Source organism: Taeniopygia guttata, chromosome 5, assembly GCF_048771995.1.
Source record: "Taeniopygia guttata chromosome 5, bTaeGut7.mat, whole genome shotgun sequence".
Classification (NCBI taxonomy): domain Eukaryota; kingdom Metazoa; phylum Chordata; class Aves; order Passeriformes; family Estrildidae; genus Taeniopygia; species Taeniopygia guttata.
In genome coordinates this window covers 50,270,405-50,298,209 of record NC_133030.1, presented here as the reverse complement: position 1 = coordinate 50,298,209, position 27,805 = coordinate 50,270,405, and the positions used below count along the sequence as shown (strand labels likewise).

General features: G+C 35.6%; 1 protein-coding gene across 8 annotated transcripts in view; it reads left to right on the top strand.

The window, feature by feature from the left end:
* The window catches only part of DICER1 (dicer 1, ribonuclease III), a 65,097-nt gene extending 37,546 nt beyond the window's left edge, over nucleotides 1-27,551 (top strand). For 6 of the 8 annotated variants that reach the window (XM_072929364.1, XM_072929365.1, XM_072929363.1 and 3 more), the window contains 19 exons: nucleotides 81-213; nucleotides 1,140-1,382; nucleotides 1,481-1,635; nucleotides 2,910-3,042; nucleotides 3,479-3,554; nucleotides 4,664-4,803; nucleotides 8,275-8,454; nucleotides 9,272-9,485; nucleotides 9,567-9,720; nucleotides 11,180-11,362; nucleotides 11,656-11,761; nucleotides 11,858-12,033; nucleotides 12,316-13,099; nucleotides 14,511-14,666; nucleotides 17,835-18,717; nucleotides 20,552-20,820; nucleotides 22,156-22,318; nucleotides 22,415-22,490; nucleotides 22,789-27,551. In XM_072929364.1, the coding sequence (XP_072785465.1) occupies nucleotides 81-213; nucleotides 1,140-1,382; nucleotides 1,481-1,635; nucleotides 2,910-3,042; nucleotides 3,479-3,554; nucleotides 4,664-4,803; nucleotides 8,275-8,454; nucleotides 9,272-9,485; nucleotides 9,567-9,720; nucleotides 11,180-11,362; nucleotides 11,656-11,761; nucleotides 11,858-12,033; nucleotides 12,316-13,099; nucleotides 14,511-14,666; nucleotides 17,835-18,717; nucleotides 20,552-20,820; nucleotides 22,156-22,318; nucleotides 22,415-22,490; nucleotides 22,789-22,954 (4,390 nt within the window). In that variant the 3' untranslated portion in view covers nucleotides 22,955-27,551. 8 annotated transcript variants of the gene reach the window in all.
* Nucleotides 27,552-27,805: the final 254 nt, after the last annotated feature.

Genomic DNA, 27,805 nt, shown 5'->3' with positions numbered 1-27,805 from the left:
TAATATAGATCTTAAAAATAATAGATTTTCCTCCACTTTGTAGGTTGTGTAACTTCTAAAAACGCATGTAATATTTTTAGGTTGATAAAAGAAGCTGGCAAGCAAGATCCAGAACTGGCTTACATCAGTAGCAATTTTATAACTGGACATGGCATTGGCAAGAACCAGCCTCGTAACAAGCAGATGGAAGTAGAATTTAGAAAACAGGAAGAGGTAACTTTGAGAAAAAAAAATTGCACTGGCAGTACTCTTTTTGTGTGTGTATGCCTTTGAAAATAAAACAAATCAACAGGCAGAATCTGGGGCACAGTCACTGGAAGTTTATAGCTTTGTTTTAATAAATATACTTACTTATTGGAGATACAGATGTTGTTTGTAAAACAATAAAAGTATGTTTGGAGACATTGCTATGTCAGATTATACAAACAGAAATTAAAACTTCATGTAAAATCATGTTTATATCTAGTCAGATCATTATCTATTTTTTCTGCATTGTTTTAGTGGTAATATTATATGTTAAGAATGTAAAGAATGTGAGGCTCACTGACATTTTCAGTAGTTAAGCTGATTTTAATATTTCTAAATGTGAATTTGCTTAATTATTGTATATTAAAATGTTACACCACCCCACCCCCCCCATTTTACATAAATTAAAGCTCATCCTGGCTTGATTGTGCTGCAGACACCACACTTTTTCCTTAGTATTGTTTCATATATAGTATGAATATGAGAAGTGCCAGCTCTAGAATGTGCTCTACCCCCTGCGGATGCTTCAGCCTCAGGAATGTTTGGAAAAAGATGGTGTCCTGAAAGCATAATTTGTTTTTTCTTTAATATCACAACTGAAAACTTGTAAGTAAATGGGGAGGATCCTCTCCATTGCTACGGGTTACAGTAGCTTCTTAGACACATGTGATTCCACATACCTGATTTTATTCTTAGAAATTTGATGGTTCTGATAAATACTCTGGTTATGTTTCTGAAAAGATTCTTTGTAATAGTTTTGTATTTCCATGTCCGGACATGTTTTGGGCGTGTTTGAGCCGCTCATCTTGGTTTTATTGCCCTTTGTTGAATTTCATGATGGAAGCAGATCTTGTAAAATTAATCTCTAAAATTTTTCTTCATTACTTTTGCAGGTTCTTAGAAAATTTCGAGCACATGAGACCAACCTACTTATTGCTACTAGTATTGTGGAAGAAGGTGTTGACATACCAAAATGCAATTTGGTGGTGCGTTTTGATTTGCCCACAGAGTACCGTTCCTATGTGCAGTCAAAAGGAAGAGCTAGAGCACCAATTTCCAATTACATTATGTTAGCAGATACAGACAAAATCAAAAGTTTTGAAGAAGATCTTAAGACATACAAAGCAATTGAGAAGGTATGAGGTGAAAGGAATGGGCCTGGGCTTTTTTAAGTGTATCTTAGTAGTTTTTCAGGGAAAAATTTCTCATCATGTTCTGTTCTTGAAATGTTAAGATCCTCCGAAACAAATGCTCAAAATCTGTCGATGCCAGTGAAACTGAAACTGAACCCATTGTGGATGATGACGATGTCTTTCCACCCTATGTATTGAGGCCAGATGAAAACAGTCCGAGGGTTACTATTAACACTGCTATTGGACACATAAATAGGTAAGAGGTATATTCTCTCCTTACTTCATATCATCGAATGAAAGATTTCTTAGTGGGTCTCGGAACATGGATACATGGGGCATTATACACGTTTCTTCTTGGGCATCTTGACAGAATCTTCTCTCTTTAAGAAGGTGGTCACACAGGTTTGAAGGGATTATTTGCTTTCTTTATCCTACCAGAGGTTCTAGCTCTGATAATAAATGTAGTCATGTTGATTCCTGTTTAATTAAAAGCTTCTCTGAAAATATTCAGCTTCAAAAAATGTAGATTTGTGTTTTTGCTCTTGTCAAGCTGGTTTTAAAAATAAATTAATGAACTGTTAAAACAGTAGTTAAATCTTCCAGTTCTAGTATTCACATTTGGAGTAGCAGTCTTCTGTCACCTTTACAAACAAAACCACAGTAACTAAAGTCCACCAGACAGGATGGGAGCTGCTCAAATATCTGCTCTGTGAGGAGGTTCTCCGTGACAGGAAGACAAAAAAGACAAGGAAGAAGAACTAGGAAGCTGTGGACCAGTCAGTTTAGCTCTAGTCATATGGAATGCTATGGACCAAGTCCTATGGCAATAGGTTTTAGGCCCATAAAGAAAAGGGGGTTGGTAGAAACCAACCAAGTTTTACTAAGGGCTTTTTATCTCTGGTGTCATGAAGTGGTTGACTCTGTGAAAAGCAGTGAGTGTCATTTATTTAAATAAAGCTTGTGATGCAATTGCCGAAGTACTACATTAGTAACTAAATTCTTGAGATGCAGACCATTTTGATAGACTGCCTGGTAAATAAAGCTTCTCAAAGCAGTCAGATTTGAAGCATGAATGGTTCAAAGGCTGTCTGGCAGCTGGGTATATGTGGCATAACTTTGGACTGTTAAGAGGTTCAGCACAGTTAAACATCAAGATACTGGCATTTAATACCAAGATGGGAGAGAGGGAAGTCAGTACAAGGGAGGAAAGGTGGGAGGGGGAAACCATGATAAACTGGAGGAATAAGACAAGAATAAACTCAGGAGACATAATGGGAGCCCTGGGACTTGGTAGGAAACAGCCTTGTGCATCATTACAAGCTGGAGTAGCCTTTCTGGAGACCAAGTTTATAATAAAGGACTTTGAGGTCTTCTGCTCAGAAGTTGGTTGAATATGAGTCAGTATTGTACCTTGACAGTGTTCAGTGTGCCTGAAATCATCTTCTCTTGCATTCATATCAGTAAGGTAAGGTTCCACTGAAATGTGTTTTTGCAGGTTTTGATGATGTGTAAAATGTTTTGTCTACTCAGGTACTGCGCTAGATTACCAAGTGATCCATTTACACACCTGGCTCCCAAGTGTAAGACCTGGGAACTACCTGACCATACGTTTTACTCTACTCTCTACCTGCCAATCAACTCACCACTTCGAGCTTCAATTGTTGTAGGTATTTGGCAAGGAAATACATAAATATGTTGGGCTAAGGATGGTCTGTGCCATTTCTAGGTTTAGTTTACTGTTGGTAATGAACACTAGTTTTTTTCTGTATTGTAGTCTGTATCTGGTTTTAGATCACTGTCTGTTTTTGTTATAATTCATATTCCATCGCTGTTTATGCCAAAGGCAAAAGTATTTAGATATTCTCCCCTGTACATTGTTGTTGCATGCACTTGTCCTTTATTGGTTTTGATCCATAGTATAGTTGAGTTCTTATAATTTTGGTTTCCATGGAAAAACAAGCCTGAATATCTTCACAAAACTGCTGTCAATGTGGTTTTTACAAAAATTTTGCTTGCCTCAAATGTTTGTGTTAAACTAAGCATATATAAGTAACTTGCTAGTAAACTGAAGTTTTTATGAAGTATTTCAATGTTTATAGGGCCCTCCAATGAGTTGTGCAAGATTGGCTGAAAGAGTTGTCGCTCTTATTTGCTGTGAAAAACTGCACAAAATTGGTAAGGACTGGAAAAACAACCTTTTTGTTAAAGTATATTTTCTAGTAGATGTCATATATGTACATGCCTTTCTCCTGGAGCTTTCTTTCTCTTGCAGCTTTCTTTCGCTTCCCTTGTTTTGTGATGTGGTCATGTACTTACTAATTCAGCTTACACCATGTAAGCTGAAATTAAATTTCCCAGGGAAATCTGGTGATTTAACAAATTTCTTATTAAACAGCAAAAGCAACTGTAGTACAAGAGACAAAGATTTTTGCATTGAATATATTTAATAGGGGAAAGAGTCTTGTTCTCTAGAAGGTACTGATTATAGGTCAGGAACTACATCCTACAGCCAAAAGAACATGGTTTTTAAAGTGAATTGTGACAAAATATAAAATACACAACCCTAAATTTATTGCCTTCTCCACTGTATTCTAAATCATGGTCTGAAAATAGGACATTGCAGGACTACTTAAGCTCTTTTTTCTAATAAGGATGATGGAGCATGTTCTTGATTGTGGAACATTTTAAAGATAATTGTGTCACTTTTTTTTTTTTTTTAAGTAAAGTATAGAAGTATTTATGTGTTTTTTAAGCAAAAAAAGAATTTTAGGTCTAGGGTTTGTATTTTTTTTCTGAGTTTAACCTTTTGAACACTGAATTCATACCAACAAATATACCCAAGAATGGCACCCTGATGGTGGCTCAGTCCAGGGTTGGAAGTGCACATTCAACAGCAGTAATTTACTTTTTAGAATGGTAGAGAAATATAAATTTTCCCTCTTCCTTTGTATAACTCCATGGGAGTGATTTTAAAGTAAGTGTTTCAGTCGATGAACACTTTTGGGCAAAAAGAATTCTTGGATATTTCAGTTAAAGAATTCAATTTTTTAATTAAATATAAGAGTTTGTTTTTTTTTACTACAAATAAGCACTTTTTTCTCAAAATTCAGTCTTTATCACTCTTTCCCCAAAGTTGTACTTTTGAAGCCTTGAAGTAGTCCATATATATTAAAACCTTACATGTGAGTGTTTTCACAAGCAATCTCACTGCTGTGTAGTATCTGAAGGAACCAAGATCTGATTGTTCATAATGCTATTTCTTTGTACTTTTCCGTAATATTCAGGTGAACTGGATGATCATTTGATGCCAGTTGGTAAAGAAACGGTTAAATATGAGGAGGAACTTGATTTACACGATGAAGAAGAAACCAGTGTTCCAGGAAGGCCAGGCTCTACAAAACGAAGACAGTGCTATCCTAAAGCTGTTAGTATCTGCTGTCCAGATCTCTGATCTAATGCTTTATGTGCTCATAAGACAGAATTGCCAACTCTTAATCTTAGCTGATTAGAAATTTTTATAAGTCTTGTATTTACTTTGGTGTTCTAATTCTGTGGAAGTTTGCAGTGCTACCTGAGTTTATGGTACCACATGCTTTGGAAGCATGCCTGTAAGCTCAGAGAACATTCACTTTCTGTAGGGCTTGTTGGGAAATACTTATTTGCCTAGTATGAAAACAACTGTGAGGAAAATAGTCCTGCATTAATAATCTGTAAAGTCTTTACCTTATTACTGGCTTTCTGGACAAATAATTGAACACTAAAGATGTGTCCCGGGCTAAATACAGAAATATGTTTGGGGATTTTTTTTGGATGCCTGGTTTAGTTTGGCAAGTTTAGTGGTTGAACACAGAATTTCATAATTCCTAGTTTAAATCTTAGAATATCAAATAAGGGTACCTGTAATTTTATTTTTTACTTTTAAAGTAGTTCTAAATATTATACTTAATATTATACTTGATCTGTTGAAAGGGTCACACAAGAAAATACAGCTCTGTGTTAAGTAATGTATTCACAGTCTGTTACAACAGGTTTCAACCATATCAACTTGGAAAATTGGACTTCTTAAATGGTATTTGTGGGAGAAATTAGAAATACTTTGAGAAAAGGGAGAAAAGAAGCTTTGTAAGAGTATTTTGCAACTACTCTGGAACCTTCCTTTTTCCCCTGCAGTTGTTACAGGTTCTGTCTAAGGTCCTTTGAATAGGACAGGTAACTCACATAGAATCTGATAATCTTTACATATTACAAAGATGCACAGTTTGCATTTTTGCACAGTATTTCTTGTTACAAGTGCTTTTCTCTGTCCTTTTCCCTCTGTAGTGATTGTTGGAATAGGGGTGATTCATAAAATGCAAGATTATGGTATCTCGTTCAGAGGAGTTGATTTGTTAAGTGATGCATCATTCTTTCTCAGTTATTTCTTTTTTAATAGGAAGTCTAAGAATACTTTCCCTTGCCTTTGTCCCAACTTCTCACATCTGGAAAAGAAGCTTTGGCAAATATTTAAGGTCTGCAAGATCCTCTTGGGTTTAATGTAGTTATTAAATTTATGAGTAATTTTCCATTAAGCCAAGGCCATAGTTTTACTGCAGTGTAACTTTAAAATCCAGGACTACATGTGTTGCAATTTAGATTTAGATAAACAGGAGGATCATTTTGAGACCTGCAAAGTAATGAACTTCTACCAAACATAAAGCATGGTTTCTTAACATCTATGACAAATCTGAGCAGCAGAATTAAAATTGCTTGTGGCTGTTGAGAGTATTCACATCTGCCAGCTAGAATTGTAATGAGAAAACTCATACAGTGTAGTGCCTGGGTGAAGAGGCAGTATATTGAATTTTATTTATGTGTTTGTCTCAAGTGTATCAAAACATTTTTGATACTTTAAATAATTCTACTGGAAAAAGAATCTGTATTAATGAAGCTGTAAGTTCAGTCAAGTTTGGTTTTTTTTCCTGAGTATGCACACTTTCCCTTCTACCTTTTTTTTTTCTGTTCTGCTGTTAAGTTCCAAAGGTCTTGGACATAAAATGTGCTCTAGCGTACTGGCTAAATGCAGACATTTGCATTTAAAAAAAAAGTTTATTTCAATCTGCCTAAAGTGAGGAGAGGCATGTTTTGCCTCCATCCACTACAGCAGAAAGGAAGGTTCTAAGCATACCCAAAAGCAAGATTAAAATACAAACAAGGTTAAGTGGTGTGATCCAAAGCAATAATACAACTATATATTTTATAAAAGAGAAAGGAGAGAGAAAAAATAGAAAAGTAGGAAAATGCCCAGAATAATTATGAGAAGCACAGGAAAGGGGCTACTACTACTTTGGGTCCAACTCTGGCTTACGGAGTGTGATGTGTCTCTCTCCAGTGAAGGCTTGCCAGTGAGGGAGCAGAGCCACGGCAGCGGGACCAGCACAGGGAGTAGGAGGCACAAGCAGCCTCACAGGGCAATGTAGGACAGCACAGACAGCAAAGATTCCAGCACTATGTAGGTAAGGCAGCACCTGTGGCAAGGTTGGGCACTTGCTTGTAGAGGATTTTGAGAGTTGGCAACATGTCCACTTCATTGGCTAGCTCTCATAATGTATCAAAAATCAGCTACTTGCTTGTTCAATGTATTGTCATCAATTTTTTGAATAATTTTCAAAAAGTGCACTTCATTTTCTAAAACAGTTTCTCAGGCTTTTGTTAGAAGCAATTTGAAACCTGATTTTTCAAACCTTAATCTTCAAAGAGGCAGTGGAGACACATTCCTTACTTTTTACTTGTTCACGGCATTCCACCCTGTGGTTCTCCATTGCCTTGAGGAACATGGATATAGTCTTCTTCTCCCACAGCAGTGATCCAAGTATAGCAAGCAGAGGGGGAAAGTGAGATGAACAAGTGTGTTATCATGCACATAACCAGGCTAATGCCCACAATTAAAAATACAAATCCAGTGGTAGCTACAACTCCTAGTTTGTGATAACCACTTTCCCCATCCTGTAAGTGGGTAGTGACCATGATCTAGGTTCTGATCCATCAAATCAGTCTTGTGTCTGCACAGATGGAAATAGTTCTTCATCTTGATCACTTATTTCTTTCATCTTGGCACATGCCTCCTCATTGGAGATTGAGGCATTATGGATGGTAATGCAAGAGCACTCAGTTACAGGGAGAATGTGTTGGAATCAATACCCCTTTGTTTTTCAAGTAGTCAGTAACGGGTGATCTGTACTTGGTTACAAGGGAGGGAGGAAGAGTAGGGGTGGCACATAATAGGCATAGATGGTGAGTTTCTTTCCCAAACACCCATATTCTACCTTCTTTGTCAGTCCACAACTTTCTCTTCAGGTGGTCCAGTCCTAATAAATTTGTAGGGAAGTGTCCCAAAAGTATTAGAGTTTCAATCTCTTTCTCCTTCCCCAGCAACCAGCACCATACCTTAGCAATCTTTTGAGGCTGGGCATGTCCAAAGGCACCCACCATCAATATACCTTTATTTGAGGGAATGATTCCATGTAAAGAGGCATCTTCAACTTTGAGGGCAGACATTTGAGCTCCAGTATCTACTAGAAAAGTTATAGGAACTTTATGGGGACCAATAGGGTAGGTTGTTAGTAAGTCTTCTTTAGAAATTTTGGTAAGTCTTCTTACGAAAAGCCGCCCTCTGTCTCCCGTCTCACCTACTGAGGACAAAGGAAGCTTCATGGCTGCCATGCCAGGCTGCTGGCCAAACGTTTTTGCTTAAGAAAGAAAACACTGCTTGAGCTCAGAATAATTTTTTTTTGTTTCTTATTTTTAACAGTGTGTTTCCAAATAAACGTTAGAGGACTTATTCAGACAATAATAGCATGGTGCACTTTGCTGATTTTTATCATGATAATGTTTTTTCTTATTTTGATTTTTTTTTCAGATTCCAGAGTGTTTGAGGGATAGTTATCCCAAACCCGATCAGCCCTGTTACTTGTACGTAATAGGAATGGTGTTAACAACTCCTCTACCTGATGAGCTCAACTTCAGGAGACGAAAGCTATATCCTCCTGAGGATACAACAAGATGTTTTGGCATATTGACAGCCAAACCTATACCTCAAGTAAGGAACCTATTTCCCTTCCTTATTCTGCATGCCTTGCAACCTGTTATTTTCCACTTACTTCCCACCCAACAGAGTTGGGAATGACTACAAATTATGCTTGTATCAAGTAGCCTCCAGAAAATGAGCAACACTATCCATCCAGTCAAGTCCCCACTTCTTTTTCTGTCTTTAGGGATGGAACCATCTATTTTTGTCAAACTTTTGGTTTAGAAATTTAGTATTTTGCTTTGGCAAATTCAAGATTTCCCTCCTTATTTGTACAAGGTATGATAGGAGTATGATACCAGCTATGGAGGTGGCCTGCACTGCACTACCTTATCTATACAAAAGCTAAGGTAACAAATTCTCTCAGCATTTCCTGCAGCAGCAGCAGAAAAAGTGGGCTGTGTTAATTGAAATTTGCACCTCTTGCTTCAGAAAATTTTTAATATCTCCAATTTTCTGTTGGTGAGACTCAGCTGAGAAAGATTTTTTCAAAATTGTATTTTCTGCTGTCCACGTAAGATGTTACAGGAATATTGCTGGTTTTCACGTTTCTTACTTCATAATATAAAATACTTTTATAAAGAGAAGAGCTGCAAAAACAAGAAGAACTATGAAAAAAAAAAACCCAAATCGGTCATTCCTTAACATTCAGAGTCTCACCTGTAATTGAAGGATCATCACAGTTCAGAATTCTGATCCTATTCGTTCCGGTTTGCTGTAGGGTCAGTCAAGCATTACCTCAGAATCTGCACTAAACAGACATTACTCTGTAAAGGAATCCCACTTGGGATTTTCTTACGTGATTTCTTTCAACTTTGTTCTTGTTTAGATTCCTCACTTTCCTGTGTATACTCGCTCTGGAGAGGTTACAATATCCATTGAGCTTAAGAAATCTGGTTTTACTCTGTCTCTGCAAATGCTTGAGCTGATCACACGACTCCACCAGTACATTTTTTCACATATTCTTCGTCTTGAGAAACCTGCACTAGAGTTCAAACCTACAGAAGCTGATTCAGCCTATTGTGTTCTACCTCTAAATGTTGGTAAGAACAAAAATTTTGTAATTTACAGCTTGTCAGAAAAGTTCAGCCTAGAAAACTGAGTTATGCATTTTCCTTTTTAAGTTGATGACTCCAGCACTTTGGACATTGACTTTAAGTTTATGGAAGACATTGAGAAATCTGAGGCACGTACAGGCATTCCCAGTACACAGTATACAAAAGAAATGCCTTTTATTTTCAAGTTAGAAGATTATCAGGATGCAGTTATCATTCCACGGTGAGTACTCTACATAGTGTAGGTGTGTACCTGTTGTATTTATACAAACACTTGTAATAAGGGCATGTCAAATCTGCAGCAGAATTGCTTTTTAAGAACTGTATGCTGTTAGTCTGAAGGTATGTGGTAGCATTTCAAAAAAGGTAAAAGATTCATCCCAAGATTCATTACATTTTTATAAGGAATAGTAGAGCTCACTACAAAACTTAGAAACTATTCTGATAAAACACCACAACTTCGTCAAGAAGTGGCTTACTGAAACCATTCTTAGTTTGGAAGATTGCATGGGAATCCTTTTCTCTGGTTACTGCTTATGCACACCAAAGGCCTGCTAAAGGAAGGTATCATGTTGGTAGATGGGGAAATTACAAGTGATGAAGACCATTGAATAGAATCTTTATATTGAGTGATACTCATTTTATGGACTGGATATGCATAGGTTCTCCAGAATTGGTAGGCTCTGTGGAGGCTTAATTATTCCCTATGGACCAACTGGTTTGTGCTACACCTACTGTACTTCAAACAATGGTACTTGCTGAATATATAGAGAGCATAAATTTAGGTTTCAACTTTGTTTTTTGGCCTCATCTATCTCAGACTTTTTTTTTTTTTGAAAACTTTATTGTGTAAATTTTAAAAAAATTTAGTGTGTAAATTTTTTTAGAGACACTATTTGTTTAGAGTTTCTATTTAGGTATTTCAGTAGAAACTTAAAATTATAGATGCAGCAGGTCAAAGTGTGAAATAACTTAATATGCAAATCTAATTGTTGTATATTGTTTTCATTATTTTTTACAATATTATTACTGTCATTTTCTGGGCATGTTTATCACCATAGTTTCCAATGAGCCTTGTTAGCCATAAGAAAGATGTTGCCACAGTCTGGCTTTAATTTTAATATTCTGCTTGTAATGCAAGAACTTCACTGCCCTTGAAAGGCTTGTGAATTTACCTTGCTATGTATTTAAGGTTTTGTATTTTAACTTTATTTAGAGGATGACTTGGTTAAAATGCCAGTTTAGACATGAGGTAGTACAGTCTTTGTATGCAGAGGAACTCAGTTTCTACTGATGTAGAATACCACATTGGAGATAGATGCTAAAAAGCCAAGTTAATTAATTGTTAGGTGTTTTGAATTAAGAAATTATCATTTTTAGCATTATTGTTGTCCTGAGCTTGATTTTGTATTATATATTGAAGACCTAAATTGTCCATTTAATTTGAATGTTGGTCTTGTAGAGGGAATTTCACAGATTATAGGTTGACTTTATCTTTGTCTTAAAGCACATTTCTTATTTAGCATTTGATTTAGCTAGATAAATGATTTCTACAACCCAAAAAAACCCTCATTAACCAAAAATCTCAAGTTAACTGTTTAAATGTTAATCTCCTGACCATGTTAGAACATGAAGAACTCAACAAAAGCTTTACCCTAATGCCAAAATACTATTTTTTTTAGATACCGAAATTTTGATCAGCCTCATCGATTCTACGTAGCTGATGTATACACTGATCTTACTCCACTCAGTAAATTTCCTTCCCCTGAATATGAAACTTTTGCTGAATATTATAAAACAAAGTATAATCTTGACCTTACCAATCTTAACCAGCCACTGCTGGATGTGGACCACACATCTTCAAGGTAACAAAAGTCTTATTTTGTGTCTGATGTTAGTAGTTTGACAGTAAAGTGCCTTTTTTTTCTTTAAATTATGGGATAAAGCTGAGGGTTTGTGTCTTCCAAAATAATTGCTGATTTTTTTACCTTGAGAGATACTTGTGTAACAAGAACCATGAATTGAATCTGTTTTTTCCCAGTGGTAATGGTGCTGTCGCTTCACAGTGCTTTCCAGTTGAGTGTTAAGACACACTAGGCTAGTGTGTTCTAGTCATTAATTATGTACTTACACCACAGTATTTTCTCATGGTTTTCAGACTTAATCTTTTGACTCCTCGCCATTTGAATCAGAAGGGAAAAGCACTTCCACTAAGCAGTGCTGAGAAGAGGAAAGCAAAGTGGGAAAGTTTGCAGAATAAACAGGTAAAATAGAAGCATCTAATTCAAGTGGACTCTCTTAGTAGTGATCTGATGGCTACCTTTACAAGGAATATTCTTTTCTTCCCCCTCCTCTCCCAGATACTGGTTCCTGAGCTCTGTGCTATACATCCTATTCCAGCATCATTGTGGAGAAAAGCAGTTTGCCTCCCCAGCATCCTTTACCGCCTGCACTGCCTTTTGACAGCAGAGGAACTAAGAGCTCAAACAGCCACTGATGCTGGTGTAGGGGTTAAATCACTTCCTGCAGATTTCAGGCATGTATTTTTTCAATAGATAATTTTCAATATTATGTGTAATTTACAAGCTGGAAACAACTATTACTGCATGAATTATGAAAGTGGTAACTCTTGTTTAACTCACAGCACTTCTTAGTGAAACAAGGTTTAAAAATATTTGTGAGAAGTGAAGTTGCATGTTGCAGTCACTATTCTTTTCAAAAGGCTGTGGCTCTTTTTAAACATGTATGTGCATGTAGAGTCTTCTTGTGTTCTGCTAATATTTTTTTTTGTTAACAAAGCTCCTGTTTATCTTTACAGATATCCTAACTTGGACTTTGGATGGAAAAAGTCTATTGACAGCAAGTCCTTCATCTCTCTTCCTAACTCCTCTGTAGTAGAGAATGAAAATTACTGTAAGCACAGCACAATTGTAGTCCCTGAAAATGCTGCACATCAAGGTGCTAATAGAACCTCTTCTGCAGAAAACCATGACCAAATGTCTGTGAGTTACAGAACATTGCTCAATGAGTCACCCAGTAAACTCCAAATTGATGTCTCGGTAGAACTTGCAGCAATTAATGGTGTTTCTTATAATAAAAATCTTGCCAATGGCAATTGTGATTTAGTTAGCAGAGACTTTTGCCAAGGAAATCAGCTGAATTACTGCAGGCAGGACATACCTGTACAACCAACTACCTCATATCCCATTCAGAATTTATACAACAGTGAGAACCAGCCCAAGCCCAGCAATGAATGTACTCTACCGAGTAATAAATACCTTGATGGAAATGCTAACAGATCTACCTCAGATGGATGCCCCATAATGGCAGTGACCACCAGTACTTCAAAAGCTATTAATCTTTCAAAAGACAGAGCAGATTCTGAAAAGAGCCCTTGCAGTGGGTACTCCTCAAAAACTCTCGGTCCTAATCCTGGTCTCATTCTTCAAGCTTTGACTCTTTCAAATGCTAGTGATGGATTTAACTTGGAGCGGCTAGAGATGCTTGGTGATTCGTTTTTAAAGCATGCCATCACTACATACTTGTTTTGCACTTACCCTGATGCTCACGAGGGACGGCTGTCATACATGAGAAGCAAAAAAGTGAGTAGACACAATCCAGTCATGCTATGTGAAAGGCATGCTGTTACAAGCCATGTAAATGAAATTTTTGCCAGAAGGTTGAATGGGAACAGGTTGATTAAATTCCGCAGCTTTGTTCATTATACATTGAGTATCTTGCATATTAGGAATAAAACTACAGGTCTGTGGGCTTAATGTTGTCATAACTGTGATTGATTGAAACTATTTTCCGCAGTTCAATTTGAAATCTAAACCAGCTGATTACAGACTGAATGCAACTAAAGGTTCTGCTTTGTGAGAACATTTGGTGCACTGAACTTCTAGAGCTGTATTGAGGAGAAGCTCTTTAACAGCAGTGCTTGAATGAAGGATTGAATTAGCAGCACAGAGCCTTAGTTTGCATCTTTACTTCACCATTCCTTTGTTTCCTTAAGAAGAGATTCCCTTTGAAATTTTTAGCATCTTACTTAAAAATGAAACAAGAAATCTTACAGAATTTTATTGCAACAAAACTTGTAAAAGTATTTCAGAGTAAATGTAAACAATAAGGAGCAGCGTCTTTAGTTCTGCTGCTGCTAGAAAAATCAACTGTGAAAACTTTGTTTTGTTTTTTTTTTTCCAAATGAATGTGATAATTTCAATTAAATGCCCAGGCATTGACTGTTGACTTCTAATAAAATGAATCACTGAAAATGAAATGATTGTATAGTTTAATCTTGGAAAATAAGGAGGGAAAAATTGTGTAGTTTAACTTTGGAAAATAAGTTCCACTGTTCAAATTAAAGAAGTGATTAAATATTCAAGTTCAAATTTCAAGACTATAAAACATGCAAAGTGCATATAAAAAGAGAAAAAAAGATCAGTGGTTGATAGTTAAAAAGGAAAAGGAAATATATTTGTATCTGAAAATGGTTTTTTTCCCCTTCCCTTTAAAATACTTATAATCATTTTAGAGGCTATCAAAATAGCATCTGGATTATGACTTATTAAGTGTTATATGGAACTGTTTTAGCACTTTCTACTGCCAAGGTTTAGGTCAATCTACTTATAAATAAGAATTTTTCATTCCAAGTGTGGTCTGAATGATGATTATTTATACTGGTAATAAATGACGCTTGTACAGGTTCTATTTACTATTATTTTAAAAGTAGCAATTAGTTTGTTTTATGTGGAGAATATAATATATTACATTTCTTTAACTGAAACAGTCACACCTAGTATGCTTGGCCTAAAAAAAAAAAAAAAAAGGAAGATGTGTATCTTGCTTTCAGTGGGTTCTACTGTATTATGAAAGCTGAACCTTTTGAGAGTTGGAGAAAGTGCATAATAATATAAGACCCAGCTTGACACGTAACATTTTTTGTTGCTTTTGCCCTTTAGCCTATTTATGTAAATATATGTCCAAAGGTTTATCAGAATGTTCTTTTTAAAGGTCAGCAACTGTAACTTGTATCGTCTTGGGAAAAAGAAGGGACTGCCAAGTCGCATGGTGGTGTCGATTTTTGATCCCCCGGTCAATTGGCTTCCTCCTGGTTACATAGTAAATCAGGACAAGAGCAACACTGACAAGTGGGAGAAAGATGAAATGGTATGAATTTATTTAACTGTTGATGAGTAATTACTTGTGTGTCTGTATTCTTTCACCCCTACCTCATCCCACCACCCCCAGTTATTTTGCTGTTTTCGGCAAAGAAATGATACATTTGTGTATTTCTTTTCTTTCTAAAACTTCTCTAAAAATAAGAATAAAACTGATTCTAACCAGAACCCAAAGTAAGGAAATTTATTGCACATCATACAATACTGAGTGTAGATATTAATGGAGAAGCAGAGAAGAAAAGCTTTTCTGCTGATATTTAGCCTGCTCCCAGGAGTTCCTCAGAAGTTTCTGTTGAAATTTTTAAATGGTATTATCATCACTGCTTTAGCTGTAATATGTTCAGGCAGAACACTGCTTTTTATAATGAGTTCACCTTTATAGAATACATGAAAAAGAGTTGCTGTTTTTCATAGTGCTTAGGCAGACTGAAGAGTTGAACTGTCTTGAGATAGTGTTCAATATTGATGGCTGGTGGCTACACCATGGGTGTGACTGAGAGCTGCTTCTCATGTTAAATAGGGCTGGCTTAAGCTCTCTCACTGTCTGACATCCTCACTGCCTTACCAAACACTTCACAATGATAAATCTTAATGAGGAAAGGTTCACACTATTTTCTGACATTCTAGGAGTAGAAGGGTATATTCAAAAATTCCAGCAATCATAGCAATCAGTAACATGACCTTGAAAGTGTTTCAGACTGGTTTGGAGTTAAGGGGAAGGAGGTGGAAGGACATCATTTTTTTTTTCCCCATTCTGAAGACCACACTCAGATTGCAGAACCACCAGAGGGCACATGAGAGTACTGTTAGGTGGATGTACTGTGCAAATAAATGTTTATTGCAGAATAAAACAACCTGATTATTGTGGTTCTCTACTGTGCCAAGATTTCATTTGAAAGAGACTTCCTGCTGTACCTTTCTGGCAGTTTAGGACTGGAGCTAATTGTTGGTTTTTAAAAGATTTCAGTTTTCCACAACATTTTAGTGGCTGCTTCCTCTGTAATAGTCACTGTTTATTTGTAAATAAAACATAGGGTTTCAGACAAAAATGCAGAGAGTGATGCAACTAAATAGTAAGGGTGGTGAGGGTTGTGCCAAGTAGATATTTTGCTTTCCTGGATGTAAATTTAATTTGCCTTCCATGGGCTGATAGTCTATAACTGAAAATAGAGATCTTATTATGACAAATTATTACTAAAACATAGTAGCCAAATGTTAGTATTTATCAAGCTTTATTAAGAGGAAGAATCTTTCTTCATTCATTTTATCAAATGGCTGATTTCCAAAAGTGCATTAATAAAGAACTAAAGGTGTATTTTGAATCACCTTTTAATTGGCAATAACTTCCTGAAAATTAGGTATTTTTGAAGAAAAAAATCATTCTTTTGGGGTTCATTGTTGATTTTTTTTAATGTTAATGACTAAAGAATTAATGATAAGAATTGCTTTCTGGTTCCTTTAGCCACTGCTCATCCTTACGCCTTAGAATTTTTTTCTGATGTACAAGAAGCAATGTACAGACAATGTTAGGGTAGTTCATGTCCTGCTACTTACAATTTCATTTTAAGAAACTTGTAAATGAAACCACAGTAAAAAATGGGTTCCATCTTTGTAAAAACAGATGCCAGAATCTGTTTTGAAGCGTCCATATAGACATGTCTCATTCAGAGACTTTTTTTATTTCAATAGTAAATGTGACGGGTGGTGTGTACCAAAAAAAAAGCAGCACTTGTCCTTGTTGGGACTGGTTCAATTAATCTTATTTTAAGTTTTATATTACTACAAGTATCTAAAATAACTATCTCAAATCCAGTTTTGGTATCTCTTTCTGATCAATTTAAGTTACAGTAGTCCCTGCTGTGTGTGTAAGATAGGGAATTACAGCAGCAGGAATTTTTTCAGCAGAATATCTAAACTAAGACCTTCTATAGCTACTTTTTTTTTGTCTCCTGTGATTGCTGAGCTTGACTAAGCCTGGTCCATCCCAGTGAGGAACGCTGAGATCTGTTTAATCCTTAGGCAGTTGTAAGTGCTGCCAGGTGCCCCTTACAGCTGCCACCCATCCGCACCTCTGGATGGGTGTGCATTTTGCCCAAAGGGAAGCATCCCCCCCATGGCAGCATCTGGTTCACAGATTTGTGAGACGAGTGCCTGAGCCCTACAATACAACATCCATAGGTTCAGGGCAGATAAATTCACTTGATTCAAAATGTTGTTGTTTCACTTGATTCAAAATGTTGGTGGCTTTCAGGACACAGTCCAGGAAGGTGCTTTGAATCTCATCCTGCTCCTGTCAAATTCAGTGGCAGAACTCCTGATGACATCAGCGTTGAGACTGTTAATAGTACTTTGATGTTAAGAAGACTACTAGTGTATTTAACTAATATGTTTGAGTACTTTACTGGATAGGGGCCATGGAAAATTGCAAAGAATTAGATAGTTTTGGAATATTTGTGTTCAATTTTTAATTTATGTCAGTCCATACCAATTTGTTGATTATGAGGAGAGAGAAAAGACATAAGATGTCATTAATTTTGCCATTGTAGGTGTATATGTAAGTATTAGAAAATTGGTGACAATTTTGCCTTCTCTTTTATTAGCTAGGGCTAGAAGTGTAGCCTGTAAAAAAAAAAACAAAACAAAAAACCAAACAAACAAAAAAAAACCACCCACAATAAAAACCCCACTAAGTGCATTTTCCATGTGGAAAGATGTAGAAAAAAATGTTCAAAATTGCATTCATTTGACATTTGTAATAGCCTTACTTAGCAGCTTGAGAGAAGGATGCACCTGGACCTTTCTTATACTTCCTAAAATTTGTTAATTTAGAATTTTCTGTTGTTTACTTTGGTGTGCAAGTGTATAATGTTTAGTGGATATAATGTTCATTGTGTGTGCCTCACATTCAAGTACAAGCACAGTTTCCTACAAAATTAGTAATAAGGAGTTTGTATTCCAGGACAATTAATCCAGTCCTTGAGGAAGTTGAGGTTGTATTGTGCATCTGATCAGACAATGTACTTAGGAAGAACATGAAAAAAAAAAATCAGTATTATTATTAGGAGATACTTCTCAAATCCTGTTTTTCTGATCTTTCTGCAGTAAAAGTGTCTTGTTTCCCTCTTCAGCACCATTTTTTTTGTGTGTTTTTTCTTAGACAAAGGAAAACATACTGGCTAATGGTAAACTTGATGATTATAATGATGATGAAGAGAATGAAAACCTAATGTGGAGGTTGCCCAAGGAAGAAACAGACTTTGAAGATGATTTTCTGGAGTATGATCAGGAGCATATCAAATTCATTGATAATATGTTAATGGGATCAGGGGCTTTCGTGAAAAAAATTTCACTCTCACACTTTTCAACCACTGATTCAAACTATGAATGGAAGGCACCCAAAAAGTCATCCATGGGTAACATTCAGTGTTCATCAGATTTTGATGATTTTGACTATAGCTCTTGGGATGCTATGTGCTATCTGGATCCTAGCAAGGCTGTTGAAGAGGATGATTTTGTAGTGGGCTTCTGGAATCCATCAGAAGAAAACTGTGGTGTTGATGCAGGAAAACAGTCGATCTCCTATGACTTGCATACAGAGCAGTGTATTGCTGACAAGAGCATTGCAGACTGTGTGGAAGCCCTGTTGGGCTGCTATCTGACCAGCTGTGGTGAAAGAGCTGCTCAGCTTTTCCTGTGTTCATTGGGGCTCAAGGTGCTCCCTGTAATTAAAAAGACTGATTGGGAAGGCACTCTGTGTGCCACCAGAGAGAACTGTAACAGTGAGCAGAAAAACCTTTCACCAAATTCTGTTGCTGCTTCTGTAGTTAATTCAGAGCCTTCTCTGTGTAAAGACCTGGAGTATGGCTGTTTGAAGATTCCACCAAGGTGTATGTTTGATCACCCAGATGCTGAAAAAACCCTAAATCACCTTATTTCTGGTTTTGAAAACTTTGAGAAGAAAATAAATTACAGTTTTAAGAACAAGGCTTATCTTCTTCAGGCATTTACTCATGCCTCTTACCATTATAATACCATTACTGGTAAGTTGTTTTCAAAAAGCTCTATTGTTTTTTCTCCATATTGCAAAAGCAAGAGAAGTAGTGTCTTGTGTATGTCCATGTATAGACTTTTTTAAACATCACATGTTACAGTAGTCTTGGAATAGAGTGTCTTAAAAATAGTGTTTTGCTTACTGTTTAGAGGGGGATACTTACTCTATTTGTACCTCGTTGATTTTGACTTGATGGAGATAAAGTATATTTACTGAGGCCTAACCAAGTTGTGAGAAACAGCATCAGTGATAAATGCTCTATCACTAGCTGTGTATGACTGACATTAGAGCCTCATTTAATGGAAATAAGTTCTTGTAGAACTCTGGAAAATTGCCATGTACTTCAGGAAATAGCAGTCATATTTTCTAAATATATTTAGCAAATTTGTTCTGTAATTGAATCTCAAGAATGTTATACTTTGTACTTCTGAAGATGAACTGTAGACTACAGCTTTTATTAGCTGAATAATCTATAGAAGTGCAGAATGTGGAGACTTCCCTTTGAAGCTGTGAATTCAAAGTCTTAAAAGTCTGGGCATTTTATTGAGTATAAATATTTAAAGTCAAAGTTTGAAGTAATTGACTAAAACAGACTAAATATTAGTTTCAGATTAACATTTAATGTTTCTGTACATGATCTCATAAAAGATTTTACAGCAGTAGAAATTTGTATTTCTGTGATCTTTAATTGCTCTTGCTTATACTAATTAATGTAATATTTGTTCATTCTAAAGCCTGCATGCATTTTCCTACAATAATATGCTATCAAAAACAAACCATGGTAAAATTCCAACCCTATTTGTAGTGATTGGCAAATTTCTTTGCAGTCAGCAGTCTGAATTTTTCCCCATAGTGAATTGGACCCTTATTCCAAGGAATGAGAAAGCTCTGCTTTCATTAAAGAAACAAGTAATTTTTAAATGCTACTACACTGAGAAACAGTTCTGACAAAACACAGAAGCACTCCTTTGGGTTTTCATTGTAAGGGATATTACCCACATATATATTTACCTTTTACAAATATTTCACAAAACATATTGAAAGTAAATTATTTCTTTATTTTTAGCCATACATAAGTATATATACACACTACTACTCTCATAGTAACTTACTTAGTAGCTTGTCATCTTCCTTCTCAACCTACCTACCTGTATTTGCATTCAAGAGGGTTTTTGCTTTTGTTTGTGTTCTAAAAATAGATGTTCTTAGCTCTCTGTTCCCATGGCCCCTGTCACCTGTCAAAAAAAGCAAAGGTTTGGCAATTTTAATTTCCAGTTAAAAAGACATGTTCTAAATAGGGATCTTTGTTGAAGGTGTCCTATTGTGTGGCAAATCAGACAAAAAACCCTCAGATTTTGTGTTCCCCTGCTCTTAAAACATTGATTTTTATATTAATTGGTTTTACTTTTAATTTTTTTTTTAAGTTTTAACTGTTAACAGTGTTCAGATCAGCCTGCTGGCAGAATCTCTTAAATTTACTTTTTGATGTTTCTCAGCATGTGAAGATCTTGAGTAAAAACATTAATTGATTATAAACACAGCCATTTTTCTAGCCTACCAAATTAATGTTTTGTTTAAAAAATTGCTTTATTACTAGATATCGCTCCTGCTTTTACTGATTCCTTTTTTCTAGTATTTCATTAGAAATGTCTTTAAACACAAGGATACTTCTTTTAAAAAGCAGATTGTTTTCTCTGACCATTGGTTAGTTTGTGGAATTTACATGGCACTGTACCAAACTTCTTATCCAGAAAGCCTGGAAAAAATCTGTGTGTTAAATTTAACTGTGGTGTTGTACATTCTTTTATTTCCAATGCTTTAAGATTGTTACCAGCGCTTAGAATTCCTGGGAGATGCAATTTTGGACTACCTCATAACCAAGCACCTTTATGAAGACCCGCGGCAACACTCTCCAGGAGTTCTTACTGACCTACGATCTGCTCTAGTCAATAATACCATTTTTGCATCATTAGCTGTAAAGTATGACTACCACAAGTACTTCAAAGCTGTCTCTCCTGAACTGTTTCATGTTATTGATGACTTTGTGCAGTTTCAAATGGAAAAGAATGAAATGCAAGGAATGGATTCTGAGGTTAGTGGAAGTAGAATAAATATATTCAGTATCTGATTTGAAGCATGTCACTGGATTTCTTAGCATTTTTGTAATGCTTCGTGCACACAGCAGCCAAACAGGCGGGCTCCCAGTAATAAAAGGATGAAATATGCAAAATAAACTAGAGTCTTCAGAAAGTATAAAATCAATTAGAATTTACAGAAATTAGTCAATTTTTTTTTTTGCCTCTATTTTTTTCTGGCACTTGATTTTAGTTGTTTTGCTATTGTGTTGTTAGAACAATGTGGGCCACACACTTAGCTTGCTGCTTTTACCATCTGATAGGAAGCATTACTACAACATGAAATGGTGGTGAAGAGTTGCTAAATTACATAGTGCTGACTCAGGGTAGGGTATCTGTACAACAACATGAACAAAGCTACCTTGGCACAATGCTGGGATTATTAAATGTAGTACACTGACAAGACATTTCTGCTTTTTTTCTTATGATTTCTACTGGAGATGGTGTTACTGCACTATACATTGAATAATAAATATGTCACTGAAATTTAGATAACTTAAATTACTTTACATTAGAAGATTAAACTCTTATCTCTCTTGTTTTCTCCACAATATGAATGAAAAGGCTAGGAACTTATTTTCAGAGCTTACTGTGTTGTTTTTTTGCTTTGTTCAGTTTTTGCAAGTATGCAAAAAGAAACTTCCACCAAAGTTGCAACCAAATTGTGTGATAGCTGTTTCAAATAAAATCCTTGTTTCACTCATGCCTGCTCCCTATCTTGGTCTGGCACTGAATTACTGAAACTCTTATTTCATCGTTTAATGTAAGAGTCTTTGTTTCTGCAGTTCATGCCAGCTAGACTGGTTTCCATGTGTATCTCCATGTCATCTGCTTTTCTGTTTTTTCAAATCTCACTCATGAAACATCTGTCCCTTGCCTTACAGCTCTTAGTTTCTCTCTTCTTCTGTTATTTCAGTATAATGCAAAAGTGCTTCAGTTTACACTTAGTATGAAGTGCCCTATTCAAAACAGTTGGACGTGGTTTTTAATGTCAAAATTCCCATTTGTATTGCTGTATGCGTTAGGTCTGACTACTTGTTTGATTTATTTCAGGTAGAAATATTGGGTGGAACACGTTTATGAAGTATTATGGTCACTCTTAAGAGAACTGAATTGGATTTTAAGCTCCAAACGGAGTGAGAGTGTAGCTGCTGGGGGAGAATACTGACAGAAACTTATTTCTCTTCAGGCAAAGTACTATAATGGTCAAAATTGTAAAGCAGTTGTTTCTCTCTTTTCCCCTCCCCTTTTCTCTCCCTCCCACCCTTGTCTCTTTTTTTAATTGCCAACAGCTCAGAAGATCTGAAGAAGATGAAGAAAAAGAGGAAGACATTGAAGTACCAAAGGCCATGGGGGATATATTTGAGTCCCTTGCTGGTGCCATTTATATGGATAGTGGAATGTCTTTGGAAATGGTTTGGCAAGTGTACTATCCAATGATGAGGCCACTAATAGGTACTGCCAGCTTTCAGAAAATTACTAATAATAAAGTGCCATCTGCTATGAAAAGAACAAAGCTAATTTTTGTTTTTTGCTTTTTCTATCAAATAGAAAAATTTTCTGCTAATGTGCCCCGTTCCCCAGTGCGAGAGCTGCTGGAAATGGAGCCAGAGACGGCCAAATTTAGGTAAGAATATGCTTTCTTCTATACACACTAACAAAGTGTTTCTAAACTGTGCTTCATGAACTACAGAGGATTTTTAAATGACACAAAGTACTTGTAATTTCTTTTGTGCTAAGCAGCTAATCTAATCATCATTGTGTGCCCTGTTCTTTTTTTTTTTTTTTTCTTGCATAGCTTTCTGAGAAATGTAATGATTTCTGTTTAATTTTACTGCTTTAACTTCTGTAGAAAAAGAATGAAGGTCTCTTATTTCACATTACCTTGCCTTGGCAGTAAGTAATTCTTGTGTATATTTTTGCAGTCCTGCGGAAAGAACTTACGATGGAAAGGTCAGAGTTACAGTGGAAGTTGTAGGAAAGGGAAAGTTTAAAGGTGTTGGCAGAAGCTACAGGATTGCCAAATCTGCAGCTGCAAGAAGAGCACTACGAAGCCTCAAAGCAAATCAACCTCAGGTCCCTAACAGCTGAGACTCCTCTTAAAAATAAATGAAATGGGGAAAAAATAACATACAAATAAAGCAAATTTTTAAAAGTTGATGCTGAGAGGAACAAATTGGAAGACAGAATTTAAAGTTTGATAACAGAATAGATAACAAAACATTTAACATGTATAAAATTTTGGAACTAATTGTAGTTATAGTTTTTTGCGCAAACACAATCTTGTCTTCTTTCCTCACTTCTGCTTTGTTTAATCACGAGAGTGCTTTAATGATGACATTTAGCAAGTGTTCAGAATAATTGTTGTCAGGTCTTTTTGGTTTACTTTTCTTGTCAGTACAGCTTTGCTTAGTATTAGAAGGCCAGGGAGCTTATGCCTAATGCAGTTGCTAGATTTATATATATAGTAATCTTGGAATTCTTCAATCTGTGCACTAGTGCCAGTCATAAAGCAGTTGATAAACTGTACTGGATGATTTGGTATAAGAAAGATTAAGTGTGCCAGTATTCTCCTTTTTATTTTCCTTTTTTTTTTCCTCTCCATGTCATCTTTTTACATTAAGATGGCATTCCCAATCATTATTGCACTTATTTGTTAGGGACAGATTTTAATTCAAATGGCTGGCATACTGATAGAGTGAAACTTTGGTTTCCTTATGCCACACAGTCTTGCATAAAAAAGGTTCTTGCCTTAAAAATAAATAAACCCTCATTAATAATCTTTAATTTCTGATCTTTTTTGGAACAAACTGTTTTACATTCCCTTCATTTTCTTATGCATTTTACAATGATACAGCTCTATATTTACAATACAACTCATTACTATAGCTGTGACTTATTACAGGATTATAATAGAAATTATATTCATATATATGTAATTAGGTTATTTTTAACAATTCTGAGGAGGTGGTTAGTCTACAGTTTTTTTTATACCATAAACAAAATATGGTCTTTGGCTAAAATTCCAATTTTACACAGACCTGCAAGCTAGATAGTTCCAATACTGGAAACAGCAACAAATACTTGCACAGTGCAAACTGTCACTAACAAAACAACCTTAGACATATCACACCTAAGATATGCTGCAGATTTTATAGTCAATTGGTTACGTATTTAACAAACAGAGCACCTTTACACTTAGAGATATTTCCACGTAAATTTCTTACTGTACTTTTCAGAATTGCATGCATATTTCATCTACCAAAGCTGTGCTGTTAAATAACATGAAAGTTGATGTTTGAGATATAACTGCCGTACTTTTGATACATCTGTGATTTAGGTCCTTAATTTAGAGAAACTAGCTCATTGATGTTTTGGTCTACTGGGAGCGTGGGGGGAAATCATACTTGTATTTTTTAGGCTTTGCCTATACTTCTTTAATTAGATTTTTGTAGGCACTCTTCACTTAAATACCTCAGTTCTTTTTTCCTCTTATTTTCATTTTTATTTTTGCATGCATTGGGTTTTTTCTGTTTTGGTGCTATGTTTATATATTATGCTTGAAATTTTAATTTTTTGCACTGTAACTATAATACCTCTTAATTTACCTTTTAAAAAAAGCCGTGGGTCTTGTATTCCCACCAGTATCAGTAGAGGTTTGCTGCAATTTTGCCCTGTTAATTATGCTTGAAGTTTGAGAAAGCAGAGCAAGGTGTTCTAACGTTTTCCAGCACAATAGTTTGAACTTGATGCTGTGTCTTATGAACTAAATTACAAACAAATACTGTATTTCCTGCTTTTAAACCCTATTCCTTTTCTCACAAATGCACACTAAAACAAAACAAAAACTGTCAGCTCTTGCTTTCTTAACAAAAAAAAATAAAGTAAATGCCTTAGTGACAAGGGGCAGACATTAAGCTTTTCTGAAATACAGTTTTCAAAAGTTCGTATATTTGCTATCTCAGTCACTTTTCAGTCTGTGAAAAGGACTGATCTTGTATTTGAAAGCTGCTTGTTATAGGAGTCAAACTAAGAATTAAAATACTAGCTTATAAAGAAGTCTAGTATTTGTTTGGTACTTCAGTCATGAAAGGAGGTATAAGAACAGCAAGTAGATTATATAGTGATATAGAACAATAAAAACATGCAGTCCAAATTCTCAAATGAAAATTGCTTTGCATTAGCTGTTTAAAAAAGGTCACTGATTTAAGCTATAGCTTGCTCTTTATAGCAGGACTGAATTTTCTTAGTGAAAGTACATGATTACTCATGTCAACAATTCTGTGTTTCTGGCCAGACATCTATCAGCAGATTAAATCAGACCATCTAGAAAGTCTTAAGTAGTTTTAGTTGCATTATGAAAAGCTAAAATTTCAGTTATTCTTTGAAATAAAATTCTTACTGATTGTTACAAGGTTATAGATTCTCAGGGGTTTCAGGTAATTGTTAGCAGCGATGTGGTTATGGAGTGTTTGGGTGCAGACAAAATCAGCTGAACCTACTCTGTGTTTCAGAACAGTTTAATGATCACTTTGTTACTAGATAAAGCGTATGAATTGGACATCCAAAATGTGTAGTGGCTGACTATAAAGTAGTTTCTGCTGCTGATGCATTTTTAAATGCCGCTATTTTTTCCAGTGTGACCTCGTTGAAATACTTTTTATCCTTTGAGGCAGAAAATCCATAGTAGTTTCCATCTGTGTGTTTTACCCTACAGCTGATATGATTTTGATACTGGACAGTGTACGCTATTAAAGACCTAAATCTGATCATTTGAAGGTTGGATAGAAATCACTTGACATGCTATAAGCACAAGTGTAAGCGGACTGTTGCAGCCCATCTTCAAAAGCAACCACACAGGCTGATCATAAATGGTGTGGGGGTTAATTGGCATGAACCTTGGGGTTTTTTATCTAAGTCCTGTTATACTGTACTTTAAACAGTCCTCCTAACTATGCTGCGTTTTTATTTTTATGGCTTTTTTTTTGCGCTGTTCTGTTCATGTAGCACAAATAAGCATTGCACTTGGTACCATGCTTTACCTCATTTCAAGGAAAAAATGCTTAACAGAGAGGAAAAATGTGGTTTGGCCTTGCTGCTGTTCTGATTTAATGACTTTGAAAAAGATAGTTTTTAATGCCTGCAATGTGTCATTTACTTGCACAACTTAAATAGGTCATTTGTAACGTCTGTGGCATTTTTACTGTACGTGGAAAAAATACAACAGAGATGTGCAACAACTCTTGATTGTATTTTAAAGCTATTATTTTTCTACTACATCATTTTACTGTTATGTGAAGTAATTAAAATTAGAATGACCTCTGACTGACACTCCAGTAATTATCTCTGAACAAATCAACATTTTACACATAAATGTAATTTTTGGGAGAAGACAACCCCTAGTAATTTGGTCAACCTCAACTAAATCTGTCCAGTCTGAATATTGAGTGCTCAGTAGTGACTTCTGAAGTGTTTGTTCAGCTTGATGCTGCTAAAGTCCATACAAAAAAACAGTCTACTATTTTTAAGTCTCGTTACACAGTTGTTGGCAACTGACGAGTAGAGGACTTGAACAAGAACCAGTTTCAGTGCTGGGGAGGAATATAGTGGTGGCCCAGGGATGAGGTGCCGGATCCTCAGCTGGTGCAAATTGATGTTGTATCATTTTAGTCAATGGAACTGCATTCATTTACATATCTGAAGATCTAGTGCTTGTATGTATGTTTCAGAGTTTCGTTTTTCCTCCTTGTGAGCAGATACAGAACCATCAACTGGAAAATGGGGAGGGTTTATGTTACTGCATATGACATAACATATGCTACATATTCTATGCATTTATCTGTACAGAAAATGAACTCTTTTTTTTATCCCAGCAGCACATGCAGTCCAAAAATGACAAATAGCATTGTGGTCTGCTGTGATACTGCACTTGACTCTGACAGTATTCTGGGTTTGTTTTGGATGGGTTTCCCCATTAACACATTCTCATGGAAATCTCTGTATTTTTTATATGAATGAAGCAAGAAGCATTTTGGTTTTTGGTACTTAATTACTGACATTGATCCTTTTTCAATTGCTCTAATATTCAAGAAGTTAATCACTTTCATATTAGATTTTAAACTTTAAACACTACAGTTCATGGCCATCAAATGTAATCTAAATATCAGCTGTAACTCAATAAGAATTATGCTAGCAAATATCTAGAGGTCATTGTAGTATACTCCACTAGCAGTTGAAATTAACTTCTATCAAAGCTAACTATGATTCTTAAAAATAAATTGCATCCAATAAAATCCTTGGGGTTTTCCCTCTTTATTTGAATGGAAACCACAGACTACTTTAATTGCTTTGTAGATGCACTCAGAATTTACTGCAGCAGCAAGTTCGGGAGAAAAATGTTTGTGAACAATAATTGGAAATTGCAGGCATTTTTATTGTAAATAGTGTGACTGAAAAGATGGTTAAAATCAAGTAGAAAGAATAACAAATATAATTTGATGGACAATAAAATATTTACCATCACATGCTGCAGCTGTCTTTAAGGGACATAAAATGTAATTCATTCATACTGTAATCATGCTGCAGAAGTTTGCAATCTGCACCTTATGGATCACAATTACCTTTAATAGTTTTTTGTAATAATTGTAGCTGAGTATATCTCCAATAAAGTTATGGTCTGTTCACCTTGTATTGTCGTTTTGCTTTTTTTAGATTTCTGTTACTATGTCCATAATCTTCTAGAGTTTACAAAAAATTGCTGTTCAGTCTAAATCTAAAAAAAATGTGAAAACATTTGTGAAAACAATATTTCTTCACCTTGTTTAAAGACAAGTCTGCTTGTCTCCTTCCTCTGATGAATGAACTGTCTTCAGAGCTATGTGAAGACTCTTAAGGGACACTCAGGTTAAAAATGATGGTGTATGTGGTACAATTTGATCTCTG